General features: G+C 41.1%; 2 protein-coding genes across 3 annotated transcripts in view; one reads left to right on the top strand and one right to left on the bottom strand.

The window, feature by feature from the left end:
* rnf122 (ring finger protein 122) overlaps positions 1–25876 on the top strand; it is a 37340-nt gene extending 11464 nt beyond the window's left edge. Inside the window, exons 2-6 of one of the 2 annotated variants that reach the window (XM_072433929.1) lie at positions 9693–9849; positions 22914–22959; positions 23050–23091; positions 24027–24106; positions 24370–25876. In XM_072433929.1, the coding sequence (XP_072290030.1) occupies positions 9693–9849; positions 22914–22959; positions 23050–23091; positions 24027–24106; positions 24370–24484 (440 nt within the window). In that variant the 3' untranslated portion in view covers positions 24485–25876. Of the gene's footprint in view, positions 1–9692; positions 9850–22913; positions 22960–23049; positions 23092–24023; positions 24107–24369 lie in introns of both variants that reach the window. The other variant, XM_072433927.1, reaches the window with a different exon arrangement.
* Positions 16590–17708, bottom strand: LOC140346732 (uncharacterized). The gene is made up of 2 exons (XM_072432915.1): positions 16986–17708; positions 16590–16856 (listed from the first exon to the last, which is right to left on the bottom strand). The coding sequence occupies exons 1-2, from the start codon at positions 17706–17708 to the stop codon at positions 16590–16592; spliced, it is 990 nt and encodes a 329-aa protein (XP_072289016.1).
* Positions 25877–27480: the final 1604 nt, after the last annotated feature.

Raw genomic sequence — 27480 nt, 5'->3', positions numbered from 1 at the left:
GGAGGTTACATAATAGAATATAAGGAAGTGCTGCAGTAGGTCAGAGTGAACCAGAATAGTCAGCGGTCAGGCACTCCTCAGGAACAGGATTTAAACGGAGATGAAATATAGCCCAAACGAAAACAAGCAAAAGTTACTCTGTGTATTTAACGTGGTACAAGTTTAGTCTAAAAAGTGCTAGGGCCAAATAAAGCACCCATACTTCATTGAACACTGCAGTGCACATTGCTTTTGGTCCCATTGTTTTATTTGCATTTTGGGTCTGAGATTGCAGAAAAAAGCTCTTGCCAAAGTTGGTGTGAAGAGAAACCCGTTAATACAACATGGATTATGTTTTTGTGCTCATGAGGAATGGGACAATATTGAACAGTTGTGTCACAGTTATCATGGCCACAATGAGAATAATTATAATATCAAGATACAATCATTATTAAAATTGCTGATCGTTATGCATTATAATATTGATATTTTGTAAAGGCAGTTTACAAAATGTACTACAAATAATTTCTGTCGACCTTTTTTATAGCAATTTATGCCTTTAACCCTAAGCAAGCTTTGAAACTTTTATCATTATATATATTTACTCGGTGCAGGAGGTGGGGGACAGAAGGGTCATGGCTAGATTCACATCTATGCTTGACCATGAGTGTCGCCCCCTGCAGGACACTCTGTCCGCTCTGGAGAGCAGCTTCAGTGAGAGACTGATCCACCCTCGCTGTGTGAAGGAAAGATTTCGCAGGTCTTTCCTTCTGCTGCTGTAAGACTTTATAACAAACACTGTTAGTCCTGAACACTCGCAATACTGACCTAACCTAATACTGATGTGCAATTCTGTCATATGTGCAATTACTGTCGTGATTCATGTGCAATTACTGTGAAATTCATCTGCAATCCATGTGCCGTCGTGACACATATTTATGTGCAATTACTGTCGTGATCACATGCAATGGCATTTATATATTTGTTTATTAGGCCCGAGCGCCACAAGCTGGCGAGAGGCCTATTAATCTCGTAAGGCCGTGCGAAGCACGGCTGCGAAAGTGCGCACATAGTGCGCACGGAATCGAGCGTGAAGCGCTCGCCCACTTCCAAACACTCACTAACGCACTCCTCCACTCATGCACGCCCCGTGCATACTAATTATTAGTAGGAAAATGGAACATTACCGTTGTAAACGGGCGAAGCCCGTGCAAAAGTGCGCACTAAACGAGCACTTTACATTGGGATGACGACCGCGAAGCACTCATTTACCCTAAGTAGCTCACGAATACGTTCCTCATCTCTTGCATGTTCCGTGCATATAAGCATGTAATGCAAAAATTGAACATTATTACTGTATAGAGGGCCAAAAACACAAAGTGGGCGGAGCCCACTCAAAATTAACGAAAGTACCCGTCAGTGACCAGGGACCCACACCATGAGGTAGGAAAGCGCGAGCGCTTTCCGAAAATGTATAGTTTATGATATTTGAAAAATGGGAAACATTGTTTTCGCATCGGAATATTATTAGGCCCGAGCCCCAGCAGGGCGGAGGGCCTATTGCTCCCGCAACGCTGCCGAAGGCAGCATGTTTGGTACCCCGTCGCCCCTGGCAAGTACAGTGAACTAGCCCATGCCGAAGGCATGGATCATGCATACTTACTCCTGCTATGACAGAAATAGTCAACAATGAGTGAATGGGCGTAGCCCATTCACTCATTGTTGACAACAGCAGCGCGAAGCGCTGCATTCCTCCAAAAACCCTCTTGGCATCGTCCCGTACGCGAAAATCCATGCCGCAGGCATGGGTCATGCTTGTATCTGCTCAAATCAATGGAAGTCTATGGGGAGTGGGCGGGGCATCCCGACGGAATAGGGAGTGACGAGCGCGTAAGCGCTCGTAATGATGATTCCACCCCATGACGGCATCGGGAAGGCTTAGAGCTTTCAAACGATGTATAATTTGTTGTTATAGTGGAAACGGCTATATTGTTTTTGCTAAAAATATTATTATTCTTATTAGGCCCGAGCCCCAGCAGGGCGGAGGGCCTATTGCTCCCGCAACGCAGCGTTGCAACTGTCTGACCAAACATGCGGGCGCAGCCCGCATGTTTGGTACCCCGTCGCCCCTGGCAAGTACAGTGAACTAGCCCATGCCGAAGGCATGGATCATGCATACTTACTCCTGCTATGACAGAAATAGTCAACAATTAGTGAATGGGCGTAGCCCATTCACTAATTGTTGACAACAGCAGCGCGAAGCGCTGCATTCCTCCAAAAACCCTCCTGGCATCGTCCCGTACGCGAGAAACTATGCCGCAGGCATGGGCCATGCTTGTATCTGCTCAAATCAATGGAAGTCTATGGGGAGTGGGCGGGGCATCCCGACGGAATAGGGAGTGACGAGCGCGTAAGCGCTCGTAATGATGATTCCACCCCATGGCGGCATGGGGAAGGCTTAGAGCTTTCAAACGATGTATAATTTGTTGTTATAGTGGAAACGGCTATATTGTTTTTGCTAAAAATATTATTATTAGGCCCGAGCCCCAGCAGGGGGAGGGCCTATTGCTCCCGCAACGCTGCCTTCGGCAGCGTTGCGGGAGCAATATGACAGAAATAGTCATATTGCGGGAGCAATATGACAGAAATAGTCAACAATTAGTGAATGGGCGTAGCCCATTCACTAATTGTTGACAACAGCAGCGCGAAGCGCTGCATTCCTCCAAAAACCCTCCTGGCATCGTCCCGTATGCGAGAATCCATGCCGCAGGCATGGGCCATGCTTGTATCTGCTCAAATCAATGGAAGTCTATGGGGAGTGGGCGGGGCATCCCGACGGAATAGGGAGTGACGAGCGCGTAAGCGCTCGTAATGATGATTCCACCCCATGGCGGCATCGGGAAGGCTTAGAGCTTTCAAACGATGTATCATTTGTTGTTATAGTAAAAACGGCTATATTGTTTTTGCTAAAAATATTATTATTATTATTATTATTATTTTTCTTGTTCTTCTTCAGCGCTTTGATCTCTAATTTGACCCCCTGAACATGCTCAAAAACTCACCAAACTTTGCCCAAAATTCAGAATCGGCGAAAAATTTTATTTTTTCTGGGCCATTTTTTTTTTCGTTAAAAAATGGCGCGACAGCGCCACCGACAAAAGTCAAAATACATTGCGCCTATGGGAGACGCCCCGAGGTCAACTTTGGCGTAAAGCTACGAAATTCGGGACACGCATTCCTCTCGTGAGGATAAACAAAAAAAATCATTGTGGCCACGCCCCCAAACTTACCCTATGGCCGCCATCTTCCTTTGAAAATGAAAACAAGCTGAGTTAGCCATTTTGTTTACGTCAAACTTTGACGAACTCCTCCTAGGGCGTTTTGCCCACCGACTTCAAAATCGGCGTACGTCCTCTGGACAAGTGGGGCATCTAAAGTTATTCAATTTTTTGATATACCTTTTACGGTCTGTGTGCGGCGCAGCCGCAAAGTTGGACAACTTATTTTGGAATATTGCAGGTCTAAAAATTGCTCCCATTTGATCAAAACCAGTCCGATTAGGACCAAATTTGAATCAGTTGTTAAACTTTCTAGTTTGGACCAGTTTATGATGACAAAATTGAAATGGCAGTGATAGCGCCCCCTACAGAGTGACCTTTAAATTAACATTGAAGGTCAAAAATTAGTTTTACCAAAATTGTCTAAACTTTACCCAAAATTCTATTTTGCCGTCCCGATCACAAAAGCCAATCACAAAAATGCCTAATTTTTTACGCCGTAGTCGTAGCGATGACAGAAACCTCCCATGTTATCCCTATGGGAAAACCACAAAATCTCTCAAATTACCACATTTTTATGTTTTACACTTTAACGAAGTCCTCCTAGTGCGTTTTGCCCACCAACCTCAAAATCGGTGTACGTCCTCTAGACAAGTGGTGTATCTAAAGTTATCCAAATTTTAAGGATAACTTTTACGGTCTTTGTGCGACGGAGCCGCAAACGTTTCCCAGAATTCTGACTATTTGGCCTTCAGAGTGGCCTATAAACAATAGAGTTTTTCCAAATGACATGATATTTTGAACAAAATTCTAATTTGCCATCCTGATCATAAAAGTATGAGAGCCAAAGTCATATTTTGTACGGCGTAACCGTAGCGTTGACAGAAACATCCCATGTTATCCTTATGGGAAAATCGTAGGATCGCTCAAATCACCACATTTTTACGCTTCACACTTTAACAAACTCCTCCTAGGGCGATTGTCCGATCAAGCTCATATTTGGGGGAAATCATCTACACAAGCGGGCCATCCAAAGGTATCCATATTTTGATTCTAAGTGCTACGGTCTCTGTGTGGCGGACCCGCAAATATATGTCAGAAATGGGAAAACAGCGAAATCTCTAAAATGACCACATTTTCACGCTTCACACTTTAACAAACTCCTCCTAGGCCGATTGCCCGATCAAGCTCATATTTGGGGAAATCATCTACACAAATGGGGCATCAAAAGTTATCCATATTTTGATTTTAAGTGGTACGGTCTCTGTGCCGTGGAGCTGCAAATATATTGTCACAAATGGGAAAAACACCAAATCCTTGAAATGTTCACATTTACGCTTCACACTTTAATGAAGTCCTCTGTGGGCAATAGCTCGATCAAGCTCATATTTGGGAAAAATAATCTACACAAGCGGAGCATCAAAAGTTATCCATATTTTTATTCCAAGTGTCACGGTCTCTGTGCGCTGGAGCTGCACATTTGACCGACATTTGTGTTCATTTGCACTGGTTAAGCACAGCATTGTACATGTCCAATGTGTCGCTGTCTTAGTTCTTAGACAATTGCGTTAGCGCCATCTCTGTAAAATGCAGAGAGCAGAGTCGGAAGGCCGGCGGCCCGCGAGGGCCGTTGGATGCCGCTTGCGGCTTTAATTTTTATTATTTTTCTTGTTCTTCTGCTTTTTGAGCTCTAATTTGACCCCCTGAACATGCTCAAAAACTCACCAAACTTTGCCCAAAATTCAGAATCGGCGAAAAATTTTGTTTTTTCTGGGCCATTTTTTTTTTCGTTAAAAAATGGCGCGACAGCGCCACCGACAAAAGTCAAAATACATTGCGCCTATGGGAGACGCCCCGAGGTCAACTTTGGCGTAAAGCTACAAAATTCGGGACACGCATTCCTCTCGTGAGGACAAAAAAAAAAAAAATTGTGGCCACGCCCCCAGACTTACCCTATGGCCGCCATCTTCCTTTGAAAATGAAAACACGCTGTGTTAGCCATTTTGTTCACGTCAAACTTTGACGAACTCCTCCTAGGGCGTTTTGCCCACCGACTTCAAAATCGGCGTACGTCCTCTGGACAAGTGGGGCATCTAAAGTTATCCAATTTTTTGAGATACCTTTACCGGTCTGTGTGCGGCGCAGCCGCAAAGTTGGACAACTTATTTTGGAATATTGCAGATCTAAAAATTGCTCCCATTTGATCAAAACGAGTCCGATTAGGACCAAATTTGAATCAGTTGTTAAACTTTCAGGTTTGGACCAGTTTAGCATGACAAAATTGAAATGGGCGCGATAGCGCCCCCTACAGAGTTGCCTTTGAGTGAATATTGATGGACAAAAACTGGTTTTACACAAATGTTCTAAACTTTGCCCAAAATTCTATTTTGGGGTCCCGAGCAAAAGGCCAATCAAACTTATGCCTTAATTTTTACGGCGTAGCCGTAGCCATGACGTAAACCTCCCATGTTATCCCTATGGGAAAATTGCTAAATCTCTCGAATATCCACATTTTTCTGTTTCACACTTTAACGAACTCCTCCTAGTGCGTTTTGCCCACCGACCTCAAAATCGGTGTACGTCCCCTAGACAAGTGGGGCATCTAAAGTTATCCAAATTTTAAGGATAACTTTTACGGTCTCTGTGTGACGGAGCCGCAAACTTTTCCCTGAATTCTGACTATTTGGCCTTCAGAGTGCCCTATAAACAATGACATTATATTTTGCACAAAATTCTAATTTGCCATCCTGATCATAAAAGTATGAGAGCCAAAGTCATATTTTGTACGGCGTAACCGTAACGATGACAGAAACATCCCATGATATCCTTATGGGAAAATCGCGAAATTGCTCAAATCACCACATTTTTACGCTTCACACTTTAACGAACTCCTCCTAGGGTGATTGTCTGATCAAGCTCATATTTGGGGAAAATCATCTACACAAGCGGGGCATCAAAAGTTATCCATATTTTGATTCTAAGTGCTACGGTCTCTGTGTGGCGGACCCGCAAATATATGTCAGAAATGGGAAAACAGCGAAATCTCTAAAATGACCACATTTTTATGCTTCACACTTTAACAAACTCCTCCTAGTGCGAAACCCCGATCAAGCTCATATTTGGGTGAAATCATCTACACAAACGGGGCATAAAAAATTAGTCATATTTTGATATTAAGTGGTACGGTCTCTGTGCCGTGGAGCTGCAAATATACTGTCACAAATGGGAAAACGCCAAATCTTTGAGTCGGAAGGCCGGCGGCCCGCGAGGGCCGTTGGATGCCGCTTGCGGCTTTAATTCTTTCTTTCTTCTTTCTTTCTTTCTTTCTTTCTTCTCGGGACCAACCCCCCTATTTTTCACCCAGTGAACATTGACGAAAAGTCACAAAAATTTGCACACCTCTAAAAATCGTGCCTCTCTACATTCTGGCTATTTCCCTTTTCTAAAATAAAAAAAAATTGGCGCGTCAGCGCCCCCAAATGTACCAAAAATGCATTGAGAGATGGGAAATGACCCAAAAAAAATCTGATCGTAGAATCATGAAATTTGGCGCAGAGGTAGATGGTGACAAGAGAAGTAAAAAATATTATTACGGCAACGCCGTCCGCCCAACCAAATGTCGGCCATATTGCTTCAAAAATGGCTAAACATGACTTCGGAGTTTTTCCAAACGTCGTACTTTTACGAACTCCTCCCAGGGCGTTGGCTCTAAAAAGCTGAAATTTGGTGAAAATGCTACTGAGGAGTGGGACATCAAAAGTTATTCAAATGACATTGATACCTGTCACGGTCTCTGAGCGGCAAAGCCGCAAACTGTAGCAAGAATTTCAGAAATCTCCCAAATTTTACATTTCTGCCGTTTGCGCAGATAAAGTCCGAATTGCGTCAAATTAGAATCAGTTGTTAAACTCTTTGCGCTAAATGTACTTGAAGTGAAATAAATTAATTTGGCACCACAGCGCCCCCTACAGATTTTATATGGAGGTTAAATGTTTAGTTTTGCGAAATTTTATGAAATTTGACACAAAACTCAATTCTGGCATCCCCATCAAAAAAGTCAATCAGACCCATGTCATAATTGTTATGGTTTTGCCGTAGCGATGACCAAAACCTCCCATGTTATTCCAATGGGGAAATTGCCAGAACATGTTTACACTTTAGACTTTCATAAACTCCTCCCAGGGCGTTAGCCCTATTAACCTGAAATTTGGTGAGACTCATCTTCAAGGGTGAACCGTCAAAAGTTATTCACATTTTTATTCAAAGAGTCACGGTGTCTGTGCGGCTTTGCCGCACATTTTGCCAAGAATTCAAAATAAAATAGCTTTTTTATGGTAAAACCAAGGGGAGAAGATGTGACAGCGTCACAGATTCAGCAGTAGGCGTAATAAAAGGACAATTGGGGCGCGTTAGCGCCCCCTCCTCTTGCGGCGTGGCGGCGGCGTGGCGAGGGCCGATCATTGCCGCTTGCGGCTATATTTTATTTTTATCTTCATTATTTTTTCCCCTCCATCCCTTGTTGGGAAATGGGAGGTTTTGTCTATGGGAGTTTTTGTTTATAGGAGATCTTCTACTGAGAGTGTTTTTCAAACTTCCAATAAGTGATCTGTTCTTTTCTTCTGTATCTGCCTCTTTATCTACCTGCGTTGCATCAATGAAATTTCCCCATGTGGGACAATAAAGGAATATCTTATCTTATCTTATCTTATCTTGTTTTGTTCAGCAAGTCTGTGGTAAATGTACTTCTGGAATCAAGCTGTCACAGTTGAGCTCCATTAGTATGACAAACTTGATTTTCCTGGCAGTGTTGTTCAATCACAAATAAATAATAATGACTTTTTCAACAAAGCCTCTCAAAGTGCCACAGTCATTATTCATTCACTCCATATGGGGTGAAGGAACAATGACATACGCCACATTCATGCTCTGCGGGTGAAGTGTTTTGCCCTAAGGACACAACAACGGTCCAAGCTGAATGTAACACTGTTTTTTTGTTTTCTTTTAGTAACAATAATCATATCCGTGCAATTTGTCAGATGAATGCTAAAATATGCCTGTAAATGACTTCGAAGACTTTGAAATTTACAAAAAGTAAATACAGTACACAAATATTGTTTCAAAGCTTAATTAATTTTGGAAGATTACACATGTTTCATGTTTCATCTTTTTCATACAATACTAGTGGATTTTGCAGACCTTCTTTGACATTACCTTGCACCTCTCCACAGTTGCAATAAAAGTATCTTCTTTTTCAAGGCTAGGATACACAGACTAATTAAAATAGATTGTAATGTAACAAAGCTTCATTACAAGTTACGAGCTACAAACCAGTTGCTTGGATACAACAGTAGTATATTAACATCTTTAAGTCCAGTGAATAGAATCAATTCACCTTTTCAGAGAAGTCCAGACAGTTTTTTGTCTGCCTTTTGTCCATGTTATGCTAATGCCCTGTCATTGTTCTTCTTCTTTCCTGGAAATGTTCTTTTTCTAGGCCTGTGACTAATTACTGTATCAAATTTTTGTTCAATAAATGAGAGATTAATGAGTTCTTTTGCCACACCATATTTTCTGTAGGTGACAACCAGGTGCTGTTGTGTCTTTAGGCCACACACTTTACCTTGTTTACTATAAATGTGGTGTGTGAGTGGTGGTCAAAAAGGCCGATGGCGCAGATTGGCAGCATTGCTTCAGTCTAACTCGTAATTGTATTTTACCACCACTAGGGCCACAACAATTAATCGACTTATCGTGAGTGTTGTTGTTACAAGCTTGGTTTCAGAGATTCAGTTAAATTCAATTTTTATTAAATTTTTAAAAAGCAACATATTTCTTTAGTGATAGAATGCAGAGAGACAAATGCCTGGATACGTGTGAGCAGAGCAGAGCCGCTAATGTCCTAGGACTGAAGTGTATGTAAAAGTGTCTGAGCGCTCTGGCAATTTACTGGGAATAACAATGACAGTAGCATTATTAAAACTAATCTGATTTGTATCAATAACAAAACTTATTAATTAATATTCCATATCTAAAAGCCTTCAATCACCATATTTCAGCCATTATTTGGTTGATATTTAAAATAATGATTGCTGACTAGTCAAAGACTAAATGTCACTGTCAAAGTTTATTTCTAAAGCACACTTACAACTTTAAAAGCTCAAAGTGCTGTACAGACAAGTGCAAGAAAATACATTAGCACCAAATAAAATACAATCAATTACAACTACACATAAAGTTTCAGTTTGTGTCAAATGCCAGAGAGAAAATGTAAATTTTAAACAAAGATTTAAATTGCCCTTGTGTCTAAGCAAATCTATGTAGTTTGTGGAGGTTTTTTCAATGTTATTGTTTATTGCAATATATATAATTGTTTAGTGCAATATATATAGCCATATCACACTGTAATTATTTTGACCTGCTTATATGTTTGTGCAGGGTGCTTCTGTGGTCTGGGTCTGGTTTACTCCAATAAGTCATGCACCATGCCGCCCATCACCTTCCAGGACCTGCCTCTTAACATCTACATGGTCATCTTCGGCACAGGCATCTTCGTCTTCATCCTGAGCCTCATCTTCTGCTGCTACTTTATCAGGTACGGCTTGAATATTCAGACAGCATCATCCATGTTTTATAACTTGAATAATTTGCAATATATTGAAAACAAGTTGGAGTAACACTGCCCTAAATTTTTCATACAAAAGAAACACCTGCAGAGGAAGCATTCGTGTCCTAATGGTACACAGAGGAATTGAGCAGTGTACTAGGAGAGACACTGAAGGTGTCAGCTTCTGCATATTAGAACACTAATGAACACTGAAGCAATTAGTGATCAGAAATATGTGGGATTGCTAGAACATTGCTCAAATAAAACAAAACACAGCTTCACATTATAACATGATTTAAAAGCTGAACAATATCAGTAAAACATTGTAAAAAAAAAAAAAACCTAACCCAACAACGTAAGGCTTGATTTATCATCACAGAAAAGCAAGATTTGCATATATAATATTATTAAATAATCATCATCATATAATCATCATAATAATCATAATCATAATAATAAACTGGATAGTTTGCACCACTAAATCTGTACTGTTCAAACACTTTAGTTGTAGAATTGTCATAATTATTTAATAGATGTGCCTACAGATATGAAGTGTTAAAATGTACACATCTATATATTTTTACTGATAATTTTATTGTTTGAGCTACAGCTATTAACTTTGACAATGTGTGTTTTTAATGCGATAGTTAGCAGATCACAATGATCAGCTTTGGGCTTTTTAATCAGCTTTGTCTAACAGCCAGTCCTGTGTAGTAAGTGCTCAAGCACCTGCCCCTTTGCCTTAAGTACCCTCGTGGCCAGCATATTCTTTAAGCTTTAATATTCACCCCAAGGAGACAGCAGAGATGTAAGGTGCTGTTTTAACTCTACAAGACAAGACAAGAAAGAAGATTGCTGTCAATTCTCTCTTGCGCTCTTTCTCTCCCTTTCTTGCTCATATGCATCCGCCTGTCACAGCTTCCAGAGTTCACTTCAGCGCCGCATCCCTTCTGTCAGAGCAGACAAATACTGCTGCTGCCCCAGAGCTCTGCAGTGCCCCCAGACCAGCCGCAGTAACAGGCCAGTGGGATCTGAGCTGCTGTCTCTATACAGAGTGTAATGAATGAGTCTGGTCATTAACACATAGAGCAAGATCAAAGACTGTAGGAAAAGTTTGGAATCCATAAAGCTGTTCTACACCACTTACGCTTTTAGCCATTTTACATTTTAACCTCTTATTCGTGATTCTTATGAGTAACACATGACAAAAGTTTATGTTTCGTCATCCAGTGTGAGGCTGTAGCTCACAGACAGTGGCTGCGGACCTCAAGCTACAGGCCCTTACGGTCAGGGGTACAAAACATGTTCTTTTTCCTCCTGCTGTTTATATTTTGTTTCGTTTACATTTGTCCCAGACTCCTCAGCTCAAACAGGAAACACTTGTGCACAAAGTGTCACTGCTAGAACCTCAACAGAAGCATAAACATATTTGATATTTGAACGCTTTGCAGAAGTTCATTTTAAGCGTCATGTAAAATTTCCCTTTTTTTCATGGTAGAGCACCTGCCCCTCAAATGCCTGTACACATCGCTGGCAGTAAGAGCATGTGGGTGGGACAGCAGTTTGGAACTTGACTTCTTTTCTTTGTTAAAGTGCCTGTGCCCAGTGTTTGTCCATGTTATTGCCCTAGTAAAAAGGTAAAATGAGACCGCTGTGTGCTGTTTATAAGCCATTTATTGTCTGAGTATCAGGAAAAAACCCTTTGAGCAAGCTAGTTGTTGTTAGCTTTACCGTGACAGCAACGCTCTCTGAAAGTTGGAAAAATCTTGTTTAAACTCATCACGTGAATAATTAGGATACTTGGAAGGCAATAAAAAGAGAAGAATAAGATTCTGCCGCTGCAAACCATTTAACATGAACAATTCTGAGTCATTTAAATAGCCATAAGAATCACAAATTATAATAAATATGACAAACGTGTTGCCCCGCCCTACATTTCACGCTGCAGTTGGGATGTGCGTACTTGAACTAGAAAACTCCAAAAAGAAGAACAGCATGACCCATCCTTCCCCCCAGCTCCCAATGAGCAGAAAGGGACACGGGGGGCCATAGGGACGGGATATGAGGCAACAGGAAGCAGGCCAACGCTGTTTTAAAACCCAGCCAGAATGAATGAACTAGGCCACAGTGGGAGAGCAGCTGAAAGAGGACACGGCACCTGCAGACCAACCACTGCGTCATCCACACTCTGGGTCTGCGTGACCGAACTTCTCCCCGCGCCACATATTGTGAGCTGGAGACGAGATATGTGACATGTCAAAGGCTTTGATAGACATAGAGCTGATGCACTCTTATCCACAGAGAGAGAAATCTGAATAGTGTCCGTTTGGAAAATTAACGGCGGGATAAAAATGGCTTTAGTTCGATTAAGGTTGTGTTTGATTCAATACTAAGGAATGAGCTTGATAATGCAGTGAAACTATTTTTTTTTTTTTTTTTAGACAATTAATCGTTATAATAGTACTTAAAGCTAAAGGTAGTCAAACGAAATGTTAGCATGCGGGACTTCTTTTGTTTTGGTCAGGCATTGTATTTCATACATGTAAAACACACTAAATTAATTTGTTATTCACTCTGCTACCACAAAATGTATGATCGTCCATGTATCTCATATGTGTGATTTCATAAATGTTACTAAAGCACAGTACCATACACACAGTAAAAAATGCACACTTCTAATAGGGATGTATATTTTGTGTTCTTTAGTCGACTAAGTCTTTTTGAAAAAGTGACAATAATTATCTACTGTAATTTGATACACACAAGACACGACAGTGGGTTTTACTTTGCGTATCCTTTTCCATACAGTTTAATTGTACTGATTTCATTCAAATTATTCTTACTCATCAGTGTAATTGCAATCATCAGACTATGATTCCCCTTTTTTCACTGTCATGATGATCAAGGCCCATCAGTACTACAAAGTCAGCGTCTGTTTGGAGTGTTTTGTCTGGCTTTTTATGTTAAATCCACCAACAACTTTGTCCTCGAACCTGTTGTGTCTCTAAAAACACTGAATCATGAGCAGTAAGTCACTTCCTTTGGCCCCCATGAGGAAGCTGGAGGTAGACTGGAGGAGTGTAATTATGATTTCATTTATAGTTCGACTGATTCACCACAGTAATATCGTCAGGATTTGGTTTGTTTTATTTTGTATTATTCCATCTCTTTTTATAGATATAGATATAGAGACATTTATATATAGTGTAATCGTGTGGGAGTCCAGAGTGTAAAAGAAGATGCCCAAACTCACGCCCAATTTCCCACTTTCTTCCTCCTATGTGGATAAATACAGCTTATAATGAAGGCAAACTTTGACAGACATATTGTCTGAATATTGGTTGAATATTGTTTCTGTCAGTATAGCCCGGCCCTTGTTAGCAGATATTGTTTTTAGTAACTTTAACAGTATTAATATATATGCATACAAATGTAATGGGCCAACCAAATAAGTTAAATTATTATTACATTATTTGATACGGTGATGTTTTTAACTGTGACTAGAGTAAGGATGTGGTTGACCTGTTTTAAAACAGACAAAAAAATTATGTTGCAAAGAATTAGTTTCTTTGTTAAAGGCGCAATGGATGATTTTTCGGCGATTTGAGAACGCAGGCAGAAGTGCGCATGCGCACTCCCCCGTGTGGAGTGATACAACACACACGTGCGTTTGTTTATTAGCGCAACGGATCGCATCGCATCTCTCGTCTCCCATAGATTTCCATCTCTTATGAGTCAACTCGAACAGCCTTTCTCCGTCCTAATTTTGTCCCGTACACTAAGGGAACTATATTATGATAGATCAATGCGCTTAGACACGCGGAACCGTGCTGCTCTAGGGGGACGAGCCACACGCGGCTGCAGGTGAGCGGTAGGTGCGTTTTATGATTGATACGTGGCAGGACTAATCGGCCGTCTACGCCACGAGGAAATAAGACTAAAATTTGGGCCAAAAAAATCGTCCATTCAACCTTTAAAGACAATTAGTCTTTAATTAATTTGCTGGGTAAAAAACAGTAGCTCATGGAGTCTGCCCTGCTATACTTTTGTAATCCATGCATTTTATCTTATATTCCAGCGGTCAGGACAATCAAGGCAAGCAGTGATTGACCAATGAAATGTAAAATTACCATGTGTCCAATTACCAATTGTTCTAAAATATATCCAAATAAGCCCGTTTTCCTCTCACTTCTGCTGCTGAAGCTTGGCTGAAGTCATGATTCTGCAGTCTTTGTGTTCAGAGGCCGTTCATGCTCCTGCACATGTTCTCTGAGGACCACACAGCCTCAAAGCATTGGCTCTATGCTCAAACCACGCTGAATAAACCTGTGTGAGAATCTTAAGGTTTTGCCCTAACTGAGCATGTGCAGAGAAGTGAAGCAACAGCAGCCTAAGTTTCAATAAACTGACTTAAAAACTATCTTTTAGAGACTTTATTCTCTTTATTTGTAGTCTTTATTTGGAGCTACAGATGTTTCTAATGATTAGATGTTAGTTAGAAATATAGGCAGACATTTAACTATATAAAGCGCTAATTTGTTTAATTTGAGCTAATTTGATTGGTAAAGTGAGCTTATTTATTCCATTTAGCACTTTAAGCTCAGTAGTATAGGCATTCGCCCTTTATGTGGGAGACCCATGGGATTGTCTTTTTATACTTATTTTCTTATACCGGTCATTTATTTATACTATTGAGTTGTGTGTAAAGCATGTTCTAATGCTGGTAATGTGTATGCTGATGTTGTTAGACCAGAGTTGACTGCCCCATCCAAAGGTTAGCGCAGGCAGGTGACAAAACTTATATAAATGTGTACATTTACACCTGAATATACTTCTTAATTGTAGCCCTAAACATTATTGTGTTTGTGGCCCACCAAATGACAAACACTGTTGTTAAATACATGGACTTAAAGGTGGAATGGACGATTTTTTTCAGCAATTTTTTTTATCATATTTCCTCGTGGCGTGGATAAATCATTTGTCCTGCCACGTATCAATCATAAAACGCACCTATCGCTCACCTGCAGCAGCGTCGGTTCGTCCCCACGTTTCCACGTGCCTAAGTGCATGGATCTATCATAATATAGTTCCCTCAGTGTACGGGGCAAACTGAAGACGGAGAAAGACAGTTCGAGCTGACGCAGAAGTGGACAGAAATCTACGGGAGACGAGAGATGCGATGCGCTCCGTTGCGCTAATAAACAAACGCACGTGTGTTGTATCAGTCCGCACGGGGGAGTGCCATGCGCACTTCCGCCTGCGTTCTCAAATCGCCGAAAAATTGTCCATACCGCCTTTAACAATGAACATGATAGAATAAGGTCGTGGGGCGCTATTTAGCTAAATTATTATTTAGAATTTATTACAAAGTGAGAATCCGTAGAGATTGAGACCTCTTTTTTTCAAGTGTGACCTGGAAATGTTAAGTGAGGGCTCAGTGCTTCTGACCAGCCTGTGTTTGGGTTCGACCTGTGGCTCTTCTGGTGCTGCTGGTGAGAGAGAAGACCACACACTCAGCTCTCGATTAGGGATGATAAAGAACTAAAGACACATGGTTCTGTGTATTAATCACACTATCATGTACAGTGAATATAAAAAGTCTACACACTTCTGTTAAAATGCCAGGTTTTGTGATCTAAAAAAATTAGACCATGATAAATAATGTCAGAACTTCCACCTTTAATGTGACCTATAACTTGTATGATTCTGTTTTTTTTATTTTTTTTTAATCCTTTGGGGAGGGTGGAGTGAATATAAAAACGAAAACAATGTGGTTGCGTAAGTGTGCACACCCTTAAACTAAACGCTGGATAGGAGTCTATCTGCACATCTTGACTTGGCAATATTTGCTCACTCTTCTTAGCAGAAAGGCTCCAAATCGTCGATGGCATCTCCTGTGCACAGATTTCCAATCAGATTCAGATCTGGGCTCTGGCTGGGCTTTTCCAAAACTTTGATCTTCTTCTGGTGAAGCCAGTTGATTAGGATGTATGCTTTGGGTCATTGTCATGCTGAAATATGAAGTTCTCCTTCATCTTCATCTTTCTAGCAGAAGCCTGAAGGTTTTGTGCCAACATTGATTGGTATTTGGAACTGTTCATAATTCCCGCCACCTTGACTAAGGCCCCAGCTCCAGCTGAAGAAAAACAGCCCCAAAGCATGATGCTGCCATCACCATGCTTCACTGTCAGGAAAAGCCTTGTAGAACAGCTGAACTTTATTGGGGGCTGATCAGAGGCAATTTAAATGATGGCAGGCATGTACTGACTCCTATTTAACAGGAGTGTGAATGTGATTATAAGACCCCCAATTATAAGACACACACTTATGCAACATCACATCATTATTTTATTGTTTTATTTTTACTCCTCCCCAAAGGATTTCATTTTCAACTGAATCATACAGGTTATAGGTCACATTAAAGGTGGAAAAAGTTTTGAAATGATTTATCATGGTCTAATTTTTTTAAATCACTGGTTCTGGCTCTAAACGATCCTTTGTTTTTTTTATAACACTGGCCGGCCCTGGATGGACATTTCATTTAATCCCATCATTATCACAGGAATTTGCACAGGACCATCTCCAGATCTCAGGGCTGGACTTGATTTCAGATTTCAGATTTGACCATGTGCATGTTTTGGGTTGGTTGGGGAAACCGGAGCATCGGGAGAAAACTCTTGTTCCTCCTCAGAGTCGGATTATAAAAACCAGTAGTCCACTTCCAGGTCCTAGATGGGGATTGGTGGAGGCGGGGGTAGAAACACTCTCGGGTGAATAAACCTGCTGTTCTCCCCTGAGTCTTTGTCAGACTCCTCCTCTTGGTCCTCCTCCATGTCTTTGTCAGACTCCTCCTCTTGGTCCTCCTCCAGGTCTTTGTCAGACTCCTCCTCTTGGTCCTTCTCCATGTCTTCCTCTTGGTCTTCCTCCAGGTCTTTGTCAGTCTCCTCCTCTTGGTCCTCGTCCACGTCTTCATCAGTCTCCTCCTCTTGGTCCTCCTCAGAGTCGGAGTCTAAAAACCAGTAGTCCACCTCCTCCTCCTTCTGAACAGGGATTGGTGGAGGTGCAGGGACAACAGGAGCCGGGGGTAGAAATACTCTTGAGTGTAAAAACATGTTGTTCTCCACTGAGACTTGGTCAGTCTCCTCCTCTTGGTCCTCCTCCAGGTCTTCATCAGTCTCCTCCTCCTGGTCCTCCTCCTGGTCCTCCTCAGAGTCGGAGTCTAAAAACCAGTAGTCCACCTCCTCCTCCTGAACAGGGATTGGTGGAGGCGCAGGGACAACAGGAGCCGGGGGTAGAAACCGAAACACTCGTGAGTGTATAAACCTGTTGTTCTCCTCTGGGACTTGGTCAGTCTCCTCCTCTTGGTCCTCCTCCAGGTCTTCATCAGTCTCCTCCTCCTGGTCCTCCTCCTGGTCCTCCTCAGAGTCGGAGTCTAAAAACCAGTAGTCCACCTCCTCCTCCTGAACAGGGATTGGTGGAGGCGCAGGGACAACAGGAGCCGGGGGTAGAAACCGAAACACTCGTGAGTGTATAAACCTGTTGTTCTCCTCTGGGACTTGGTCAGTCTCCTCCTCTTGGTCCTCCTCCTGGACAGGGATTGGTGGACGCACAGGGTCCGGAGGAGCCATGGGCAGAAGCGCTCTCAGGACTTCCCTGATAGCATCCATAATGGGAGCATCTGCGCCATCGGGCGGCCTGACATTGGGAGCATCTCCACCAGGTCCAATGTGCAGTGGATGGTTGACATGATCAATAAAGTTTCCATCTCCGGCCTGTTCTGCAAAGTGCAGTCCTCCTGGATGATGGTGGACGGGAGCTTGGTTAACAGGGATCCTGTTGTTTTCCATTTCAACTTATTTGAACAAATATATATGGTCAAATATGTGTTGAGAACTCCTTTTAATAAAGAGAGAGACTAGAGCACTTTTACGTCTGCTCTAGTCAGTCTTCTTCTTTGGTGTTTTATGGCGGTTGGTATCTAAGTGTTACATTACCACCAGACCTTAGACTTTCTGCTCAGTCATCTGTGATCAAACAAAAAGATGTGTTCATGACATGCTCTGTGATGTCATAGAATGGTGATGATGTTGTTGTGTTTCTTTTAATGGCAGTTGACAGCCAACTGAAAAGGTGCATTACCAATTACAAACCAACTAGATGCTTCTTCTTCTTCTTCTTTGATGGTTGTTGTTGTCTTATGGCGGTTGGTATCCAAATTGTTGTTGTTGTTGTTGTTGTTTTTGTTTTGTGGCGGCAGGTTGTCTGGCGGTTGGTATCCCAACTGGATGCTGACTGCGTAAAGCATGGCCTTATTCTTTACAGTTGCCATGACAATGATTTCACGCAGCGCCAACATTCTGTGTCATACCAACATTCCGCCACTCTAAGAAATAGGTCAAAATCGCAAATTTGACAACGAATCCCGAAGACGTAAAACTACAGTAGGTGGCGGTAATGTAACGGAAGCTAATTAATTCATCCTACATTTATGGGCATTACAAAAACATGGGTCAAACTAAGGTTTGTAACAAAAATAAATATCTCCAAGACTGTAGAAATTATAGCCAATTAAACAAAAATATATTGAGTACGCAACACTCATGAGCAATCATCATCAATTTGAATATGTGAAATTATCAAATTAATTACAATTTCATGGGTACTAATAACAAAACATCCTTGTTCATATTTCAGTCTTCTCTTACTTAATGGATGTGTTTAAAATGCACACTGTGAACTGTTTGCTGATTTAAAAACATAATTAACTAAACTAATCTCAATCGCAATACTGGTCTGATGAATCGCAATTCTATTTTTTTCTTCAAAATTGTGGAGCCCTAGAGATCAGAAAAAATACGAAAGTATTAGCCACTCAAGTACTGAGTAACTGTGGACTTTACAACTAGATTTACGATTCTTTAATGTTAATGCGTTGGACAAACAAAACGTAAAATAAAACAAAGTTACATTCTAGGTGTTTTGAAGAATAGAAAAGGATAGTTTGTCCCACAACTGAAACAAATACTGTTACGTCCAAAAGGTATGACTAAAATCAAAGTAAACGAATGTCTGAAAACACGTTAAGTGTGATTTCTTCAAAAAGCGACTCAAGTGAATGTGATGATTAATACGTAGCAGGTCTTAACGCGCTCTCTGTGTTTGTATAGAAGTTCTAACACGTGTACAAGCAGCATCCTCACATACATTGTTCTTTAGCTAGACTTGAACAAGCAGACAATTATTCTACTGTGACCTAAGCAGGATAGGATCAATAACAAAAGAAAAATATAACCGCAAGCGGCAATGATCGGCCCTCGCCACGCCGCCGCCACACCGCCGCCACGCCGCAAGAGGAGGGGGCGCTAACGCGCCCCAATTGTCCTTTTATTACGCCTACTGCTGAATCTGTGACGCTGTCACATCTTCTCCCCTTTGTTTTACCATCAAAAAGCAAATTTATTTTGAATTCTTGGCAAAATGATGGTCCACACCTGAAGATGAGTCTCACCAAATTTCACGTTGATAGGGCTGACGCCCTGGGAGGAGTTGGTGAAAGTATAAAGTGTAAACATGTTCTGGTGATTTTCCCCATTGGAATAACATGGGAGGTCTCGGTCATTGCTACGGCAACGCCGTAACAATTATGACATGGGTCTCATTTACTTTTTGATGGGGATGCCAAAATTGAGTTTTGTGTCAAATTTCAGATAATTTCGCAAAACTAAACATTTAACCTCCATATAAAATCTGTAGGGGGCGCTGTGGCGCCAAATTAATTAATTTCACTTCAAGTAGGTTTAGGGCAAAGAGTTTAACAACTGATTCTAATTTGACGCAATTCGGACTTTATCTGCGCAAACGGCAGAAATGTAAATTTGGGAGATTTCTGAAATTCTTGCTACAGTTTGCGGCTTTGCCGCACAGAGACTCCTCAGTAGCATTTTCACCAAATTTCAGCTTTTTAGGGCCACCGCCCTGGGAGGAGTTCGTAAAAGTACGACGTTTGGAAAAACTCCCGAGTCATGCTTAGTCATTTTTGAACCAATATGGCCGACATTTGGTTGGGTGGACGGCGTTGCCGTAATAATATTTTTTACTTCTCTTGTCACCATCTACCTCGGCGCCAAATTTCATGATTCTACGATCAGATTTTTTTTGGGTCATTCCCCATCTCTCAATGCATTTTTGGTACATTTGGTGGCGCTGACGCGCCAATTTTTTTTATTTTAGAAAAGGGAAATAGCCAGAATGTAGAGAGGCACGATTTTTAGAGGTGTGCAAATTTTTGTGACTTTTCGTCAATGTTCACTGGGTGAAAATATCTCATCTGCCTGAGGAGTGGGTCCAGTTCGCCTCAGTCGGTCCCTCATCTGCCTGAAGAGTGGGTCCAGCTCCAGTCTCCTCGTGTCCGTCTGTCCGTCTGTGAGAGTCGGATCTCTCCTTCACTGGAACTCCTCCAGGTTTCTACGCTTTTTTCCCAAAGAGGTTTTTTTTGTAGTTTTTCCTGGCCGAGAAGGAGAGTCTAAGGACAGAGGACCCTGGGACATCGTCCCTCGCCACCACAGACATTGTCTGACTTCATCGCCACCACAGACATTGTTGATTCATTTCTCCCTGTGGCCCTCAGAGGCAACTGTTGTTGTGATTTTGGGCCTTACAAAAATAAATTGATTTGATTTGATTTGATTTGAAAAATAGGGGGGTTGGTCCCGAGAAGAAGAAGAAGAAGAAGAAGAAGAAGAAGAAGAAGAAGAAGAAGAAGAAGAAGAAGAAGAAGAAGAAGAAGAAGAAGAAGAAGAAGAAGAAGAAGAAGAAGAAGAAGAAGAAGAAGAAGAAGAAGAAGAAGAAGAAGAAGAAGAAGAAGAAGAAGAAGAAGAAGAAGAAGAAGAAGAAGAAGAAGAAGAAGAAGAAGAAGAAGAAGAAGAAGAAGAAGAAGAAGAAGAAGAAGAAGAAGAAGAAGAAGAAGAAGAAGAAGAAGAAGAAGAAGACGAAGACGAAGACGAAGACGAAGACGAAGAAGAAACAATGTTTCCCATTTTTCAAATATCATGAACTATACATTTTCGGAAAGCGCTCGCGCTTTCCTACCTCATGGTGTGGGTCCCTGGTCACTGAAGGGTACTTTTGTTAATTTTGAGTGTGCTCCGCCCACTTTGTGTTTTTGGCCCTCTATACAGTAATAATGTTCAATTTTTGCATTACATGCTTATATGCACGGAACATGCAAGAGATGGGGAACGTATTCGTGAGCTACTTAGCGCAAATGAGTGCTTTATATGGGGATGACGACCGCAAAGGTAAAGTGCTCGTTTAGTGCGCACTTTTGCACGGGCTTCGCCCGTTTACAACGGTAATTTTCCATTTTCCTACAACTAATTAGTATGCACGGGGCGTGCATGAGTGGAGGAGTGCGTTAGTGAGTGTTTGGAAGTGGGCGAGCGCTTCGCGCTCGATTTCGTGCGCACTACGTGCGCACTTTCGCAGCCGTGCTTCGCACGGCCTTACGAGATTAATAGGCCTCTCGCCAGCTTGTGGCGCTCGGGCCTAACTATGTACCAAGTTGGGCTGAATGAGCTGAATATCTAATTAGTTTTTTTCTGACATGCGCTGTGACTGCGATTAGATTTGCACATTTAGACAGAAGCATTGAATTTTGAGAGAAAACTAACAGAAATATGTAGAATCACGTGCATTTCAGAACATGCTTGTAGCGGTCCAAAATGCAGGGTATACCGTACATAAAAAGACCCCATGCAGACAGGATATTTCATTGTTTGCAGAGGACATTATATAAGCCTCCAATATCTTGTACTGGCAACCAAGCACCTTGCAGCCATAATAGTACCAAGAATGACATTTTAAATCAGGCGGCCATCTCACACCGTGATATGATCTATGTTTTTAGTTCGGGTTATATGAAAACAAACATCCCAAAATAACCGGGCCCTTAAGATAAAGATCTGTGCTCCATTGTTGAATTTTCGGGGAGCGGCACCAGCATTTGAACAGCAACAGTCAGCGCATTCATTAGACCCCATTGTGCGAGCGCGTCCCTCCACACGAACGCGAGCGCTGTGGCCATGGGGCGTTAAAAGACAAGTAATTGTAAAAGTGTGGTTAAAAAAAGCCCTTGTTTATATTCTATCATTGTTTAAGGACACTAAATTAATGTTTCTTTCCACCCTAAAAGAAAAGGGACTGATAAAAAGGTAGTGAACCCTCCGATTGAAAAGTTAAGAAGATGCAAGCGTTAGGGCTGAACAATATTGCAAAAATGTGCAATTGCTGACAAGTGTAGTACAGTTTGCAAGATTCAGGTCACAATGCATATTTTAAACACGTCCAGGAGCTTTAACGTTAGCGATACCAACTGAAGGTATAAATAGAATATGATCTGCTAATCTAATACAAGAAACACATGCATTTCAGAATACGTTGGTGCAGTTTTCGTACACAATAGGTCCCCATGGAGACAGGATATTTGTTGTTTGCAGAAGGCATTATACCTACAGTTTGCAGCCTTTGTGATGAAGCTAACGGCATACGTTCAAGGTTGAGATTTAGATTTTTGTTTTTGGCGTTATAATTTTGCACTCTATAGCATGTGCTGTTTGGGCAAAATAGGAACAAATTAGGTTTTTGTTTTGGGTCAAATTTTAAAAGATTCTATAAAAAAATCATAACCTTAAGCCCTTGATTTTGTGTCGAACACTAGTGAGACTTGAGAGCCACAATCATTTTTGCATCTTTTCAACAAAATAAGTATGCCGCTACTCAAAAATGTTTAAATAACACTTACCTAAGGTGTCAGTGAAGGAACTCGGGGATGCAAAAAGTGTAATTTGGTGCATAGACCTTGGAACATTAAGCTAAATACTGTAAATGTATAAATGAATCAACATTTAATCGTCTTAGCTGAGCGTCTCCAACCCAATGTAACAAATGTCTACCATAAATACATTTTGAATGTATTAATTAAACTACATATATGTACTTTTTAATTGATCTATTCTTGACATAAATTAACATCTATCTGATTATTGTTTTTGTAGCAAACTGCGGCACCAAGCCCAGAGTGAGCGCTTTGGCTACAGAGAGGTAAGTCTGTCCACTGCCATAAGCATTTACTGGGTCAAATTAAATTGAAAGATTCATCATTTATAGTTTTATTTTTCACTATATCCACAGGTGGTTCTGAAAGGAGATCCAAAGAAGCTGAACCTTCATGGGGTAAGGACATGTCTATTGTATTTATGCTTTTCAATCACATTGTATATTATATGTTAAAGACACTATTTTGATACAGTGTCAAAAGGTTCACAAACTAGTCGTATCATTCGGGAGGTTTTTGTATTATTTGTGATTGAATCTTGGGGCTATTGTGGAAAAAATATGTTGTGCTTACAATGAAAATGGTAAACTTTGTGCCAGTTTTTTTATGTGGATAGGTAACCATAAACCAGGACAATTAGAGAAGGTTTCAGAACCGGTACTAATAAAAGGAATGTAGCTAAACAGGTCATTGTCCTTCCATCACCACCACACTGCTACAGATGAAGGGTAAGACTAGTCAACAGTTTTTTTTTGTGCAGAAACTGCCTCTTCTTTACTATTTCAGTTAAACATCTCTGTCTATCCTTCCACTGTTTGATTATGGTGGCAATCATTTATTGTCATGCAAAGGAAATGCACTCTGTCACTGTGATTTGTTTTGTTACAAACAGCCCCCTCAGGACTTGCACTGGCTCATGTTCATATAAAACCATGCTGCCTAATGCCTATCTATCAGCTGCTACAATAAGAGAGATTCAACACTCCATTCTCGCAGCATATCTTGCTAAAAGTTCCCAAGGCCAGGTCCTCTTTTAGCCTCATGTCATTTAAATTTGCTGCAGCTAACGATTACATTTTAAGGACTTGTGTAAATATTTCACAGTGTCGTACTAACTGATACGATATGTAAATGTTAATATTCATTTTAAATGTTTTTGTGTTCACTCCCTCTCTTTTGGGTGCACTCTAGCACACCATGGCCTGATAAAATGAAGATAAAATAAATAAAACAAAACATCTACATTTTAACAGTGATGTGACTTACTCTGTATTGTCTGAACTAGTTCTAATGCACCGTCTTGACCCCCTGTGTTGACTGTCACTCACAGCAGACGTGTGCCGTGTGTCTGGAGGACTTTAAAGTCAAAGACGAGCTGGGGGTGTTGCCATGCCAACACGCCTTTCACAGGAAGTGAGTATTGGCCCTATATATATATATATATATATATATATATATATATATACCGGTATCCATATCTATACCTATATCCATCTCTATACCTCTATACCTCGCTCTCTCTACCATGGGATACAAGTAGTTTATCACAGCACCTTTGAAGTATTTTAAGTACGGCTTTTCTACAGTTTCCTACAGCTGATTTAGTGGAACTTTTAAAGGCTGTTTTTGAAATTAAGAATTGTGATAGTAAATCTATATTTTGTGTCTGTGTCCAGGTGTCTGGTGAAGTGGCTGGAGGTGCGCTGTGTTTGTCCCATGTGCAACAAGCCGATTGCTGGCCCCCCGGAGCAGCACCACAGCATAGGCACCCTGCTGGATGAACTGGTGTAATGCATGTGTCTACAGCCACAGGGACCAGCCAGCAGCACCTGCTTTAGGATCAGATCCAGTAACAACAGGGGACACTGTTTGGTAGAAAGAAAACCAGCAAAACCAGACCATGCAAATATTAAGATGAGGTAACCTAGTTACCACCTGGAGGAAGACTCTGAAGGATGCAGTTGCTTAGCAACATAACGACACCTTGTGGTGTCTGAGATTATGTGGAGCCACCCACACATCACTCCAGCACCCTTCTCTTCACCTAGTTCTTCACATCTCCTGTGCGTCTCCAGCAAGGCCAATGCAGAGGAAACATTAGCTCGCCTCAGCAGGATGAGAAGACAGCAGAGCATTTTATAAAGAACGTGCTGCTGCAAAGAATGGTATTTTAACACTACTGGAGACCTCACCATTTGTCTACTTATCAGCAAATAACATTTTATAACTATGTCAAACATGTCTAAAAGCTGAGAAGAGAAAAGTATTAAAACTTGCTCTGACCTGTGGTTGAATGTGTGTGACAATAGTCCCATTTTAAAGAGGTTCTACATGGTTCGCACCGCAGTTGTCCAACGTGTCTGTCCCTAAACTGTGAACACGTTTTGACTCCATTTGTTTTCTATTCAGGCCTTTGCTGAAACAGTGGCATTGCTCCTTAACTCCTCCGCTCTTTCCTGTGTCTGTCGTCTTGTTATACTTTTTCAATACTCAAATAGGAGCACAGCCAGACACTCCACAGCTCATATACTCTTACTTTGGTCTAGATAATACACTTTTTTATTTGTGGGAGATCCAGGTACAAGTTTTGAGTGTCGTTTTGTGTTTTACTATTTTCAGAAAGGCAACTAAATTGTTCTTGCACACAACAGTTGTTCCACAGTCCTCTGAAGTGTTTTTTTTTTTTTCTTCAATTTTAGTGACTTTGCAAAACACTGCCTAAATTGAGCACAAGCATCACAAAGCACACGACCAGGACACGCGCCAGCACTGTATTTTCCAAATGAGGCTGTGGATTTAACATCCGTCTATTTGCCAAGAAAATCCGTACTTCGTGTTCTGTTGAAAATAAGACTGAGACTATTTTCCTCACACATTCCACCTTTTGTAAAATTCAGGTAATTCATGTAAATATGGTAAAACAATAATAAAGTTGTCTGTTTTGCTCAGCCTGTCTCCTTTTACAACCCCGTGTGTTTGGCGCCACCATCTGTTCAGTAATTATAGGTTATTAAAAACTGTTTATTTTAGATTAACTATAATCTGCAACGCAATAGCTGATTAAAGGTGCACTATGTAACATTCCTAGTGGAGGGTCCGCCATCTGATTGTGTCCGCTGGGATGTTATTGCTTTGTCATGAATGTTGCACAGTTTGACTTTAAACTTATCAGTCTTACGTTTATTCAGAGCGGTTCTTATTGCTCAGAAATACCTTAAAAGTTACTGTTACTGTGAGCGCCGTCGCCTCTCCATGGATATGACCTGTACTAACTTGTTGAAGCAAACAACCTTATGTACATCTACCCCAATCATTTCAACAAAAACACTTGATACAGCACTAAATAAATAATTGCACTGAACATTTCATATGCATTTAGTTGTTTAGTTGAATCTATTTGTTTTTAAATAGGAGCCCAACAACTGCAGAACACGTGAGAGAAAGTCAAATGTTAAACCCAGAGTGACCATCTGTACAGTATCTAATTAAAAAGCAGAGGACCCCCGCCTAATGGTGAGATCCGGTGGGTACCCAGCTATTTCCCCCTCTCCAGATTGCAGGTGGTAGAGCATCGCGGGCTGAGGGCATTCCTTACTCCTTCTGCCTTTTAATTAGACGTAAAGCAAGAAGCTGATAACGAAGAGAGAGAAGAGAGATAAGGAGAAGAGAGCAGAGCATAGTCAGAAAAAACATATTCAACAAGGCAACACTCAAGTTTGGACCAAGAAGTTGATTTAAAAGAAGTGAAGTCTCTGGATCAAGATAAACATGACTGCAACTTGAATAATCTAGGTAAGTAAATGTTCAAATGTGTGTGCGTGCTGCAATATTGTTCATTGAGACAAGTGTAAGAATTATGACTGTTAAGACTAATGTTATAAATCTTGAAAAGCATCAGGGAATACTTATCTTTAGTCTAACTTGTTAAATTATGTGAATCTTGTTCCATGTCGCTTAATTCAGTGTTTCCTAACCAGTGGTATGGACCCCTGGGGTACGCACTTACTGGGGGTATGAAAGAGAGGATGTGAGATATGCGGGTGGAACGGATGGAAATTAGCCCATGGCATGTTTACAGCATATTTTTCATGTATGTTCATCAGCATGCACTGTCCCCCCCCCCCCCAATTAAACAAACAAAGAATAGTTACTTAGAAACTTAGAATGGTTTCAGATTTTTCAAATGTGAAATTGTATACTATTTGACAAAAAAAGGAATGTTGTTGAGGAATGTTATGGACAAAAATTTGATTAAAACAAGAAAATATAATAATTGACAATATACGGTAGGAAACAGATTCATTTGTCTATTTTATGTATGTTTATTTTTCTTTATATTGACCAATTTGTTACATCTCTCATCACAAATCTAACTTTTTTTCTTACAATTTGCAGGTTAGAATAGTATGTCTCCATTTAATCTTTCTAGAATCCGGTGACCTTGATCAAAAAATTGAGAGAACAGTCTTAGTGCTAATAATTTAAAGAGTCTAAAGCATGATTTTAAAAAAAAAAGTGATTTTCGACTCTCTGCACATTTACTGTAATTGCCAGTCACACACACACACACACACACACACACACACACACACATACTTGGGTGGACCTGAAAACATAAGCAGGTCTTTCATGAGATCAGCTCCTACCTGGGCCATAAAGAACCAACTGTGCAGTGAATAAACTGATGATGGCGTCCACACGTACACGCACACATACAAACAGAGCAATGCTTGTTCCTGTCACTTCCCAGCGTGCGCGGCGTGGCACCCTGAGTGAATTTAAGGTCA

Source organism: Eucyclogobius newberryi, unplaced genomic scaffold, assembly GCF_026437365.1.
Source record: "Eucyclogobius newberryi isolate DKJ021-1_F unplaced genomic scaffold, fEucNew1.0.hap1 SCAF_6, whole genome shotgun sequence".
NCBI classification, from domain to species: Eukaryota; Metazoa; Chordata; class Actinopteri; order Gobiiformes; family Gobiidae; genus Eucyclogobius; species Eucyclogobius newberryi.
The sequence above is the reverse complement of the archived record's forward strand: the minus strand, read 5'-3'. Positions and strand labels throughout refer to the sequence as shown.

Coding starts and splice junctions, on each gene's coding strand:
- LOC140346732 (XM_072432915.1), bottom strand. CDS start 17,708: ATGGAAAACAACAGGATCCCTGTTAACCAAGCTCCCGTCCACCATCAT. Junction 16,857..16,985: donor AGGAGACTGACCAAGTCTCA/GTGGAGAACAAC, acceptor TCCGACTCTGAG/GAGGACCAAGAGGAGGAGAC.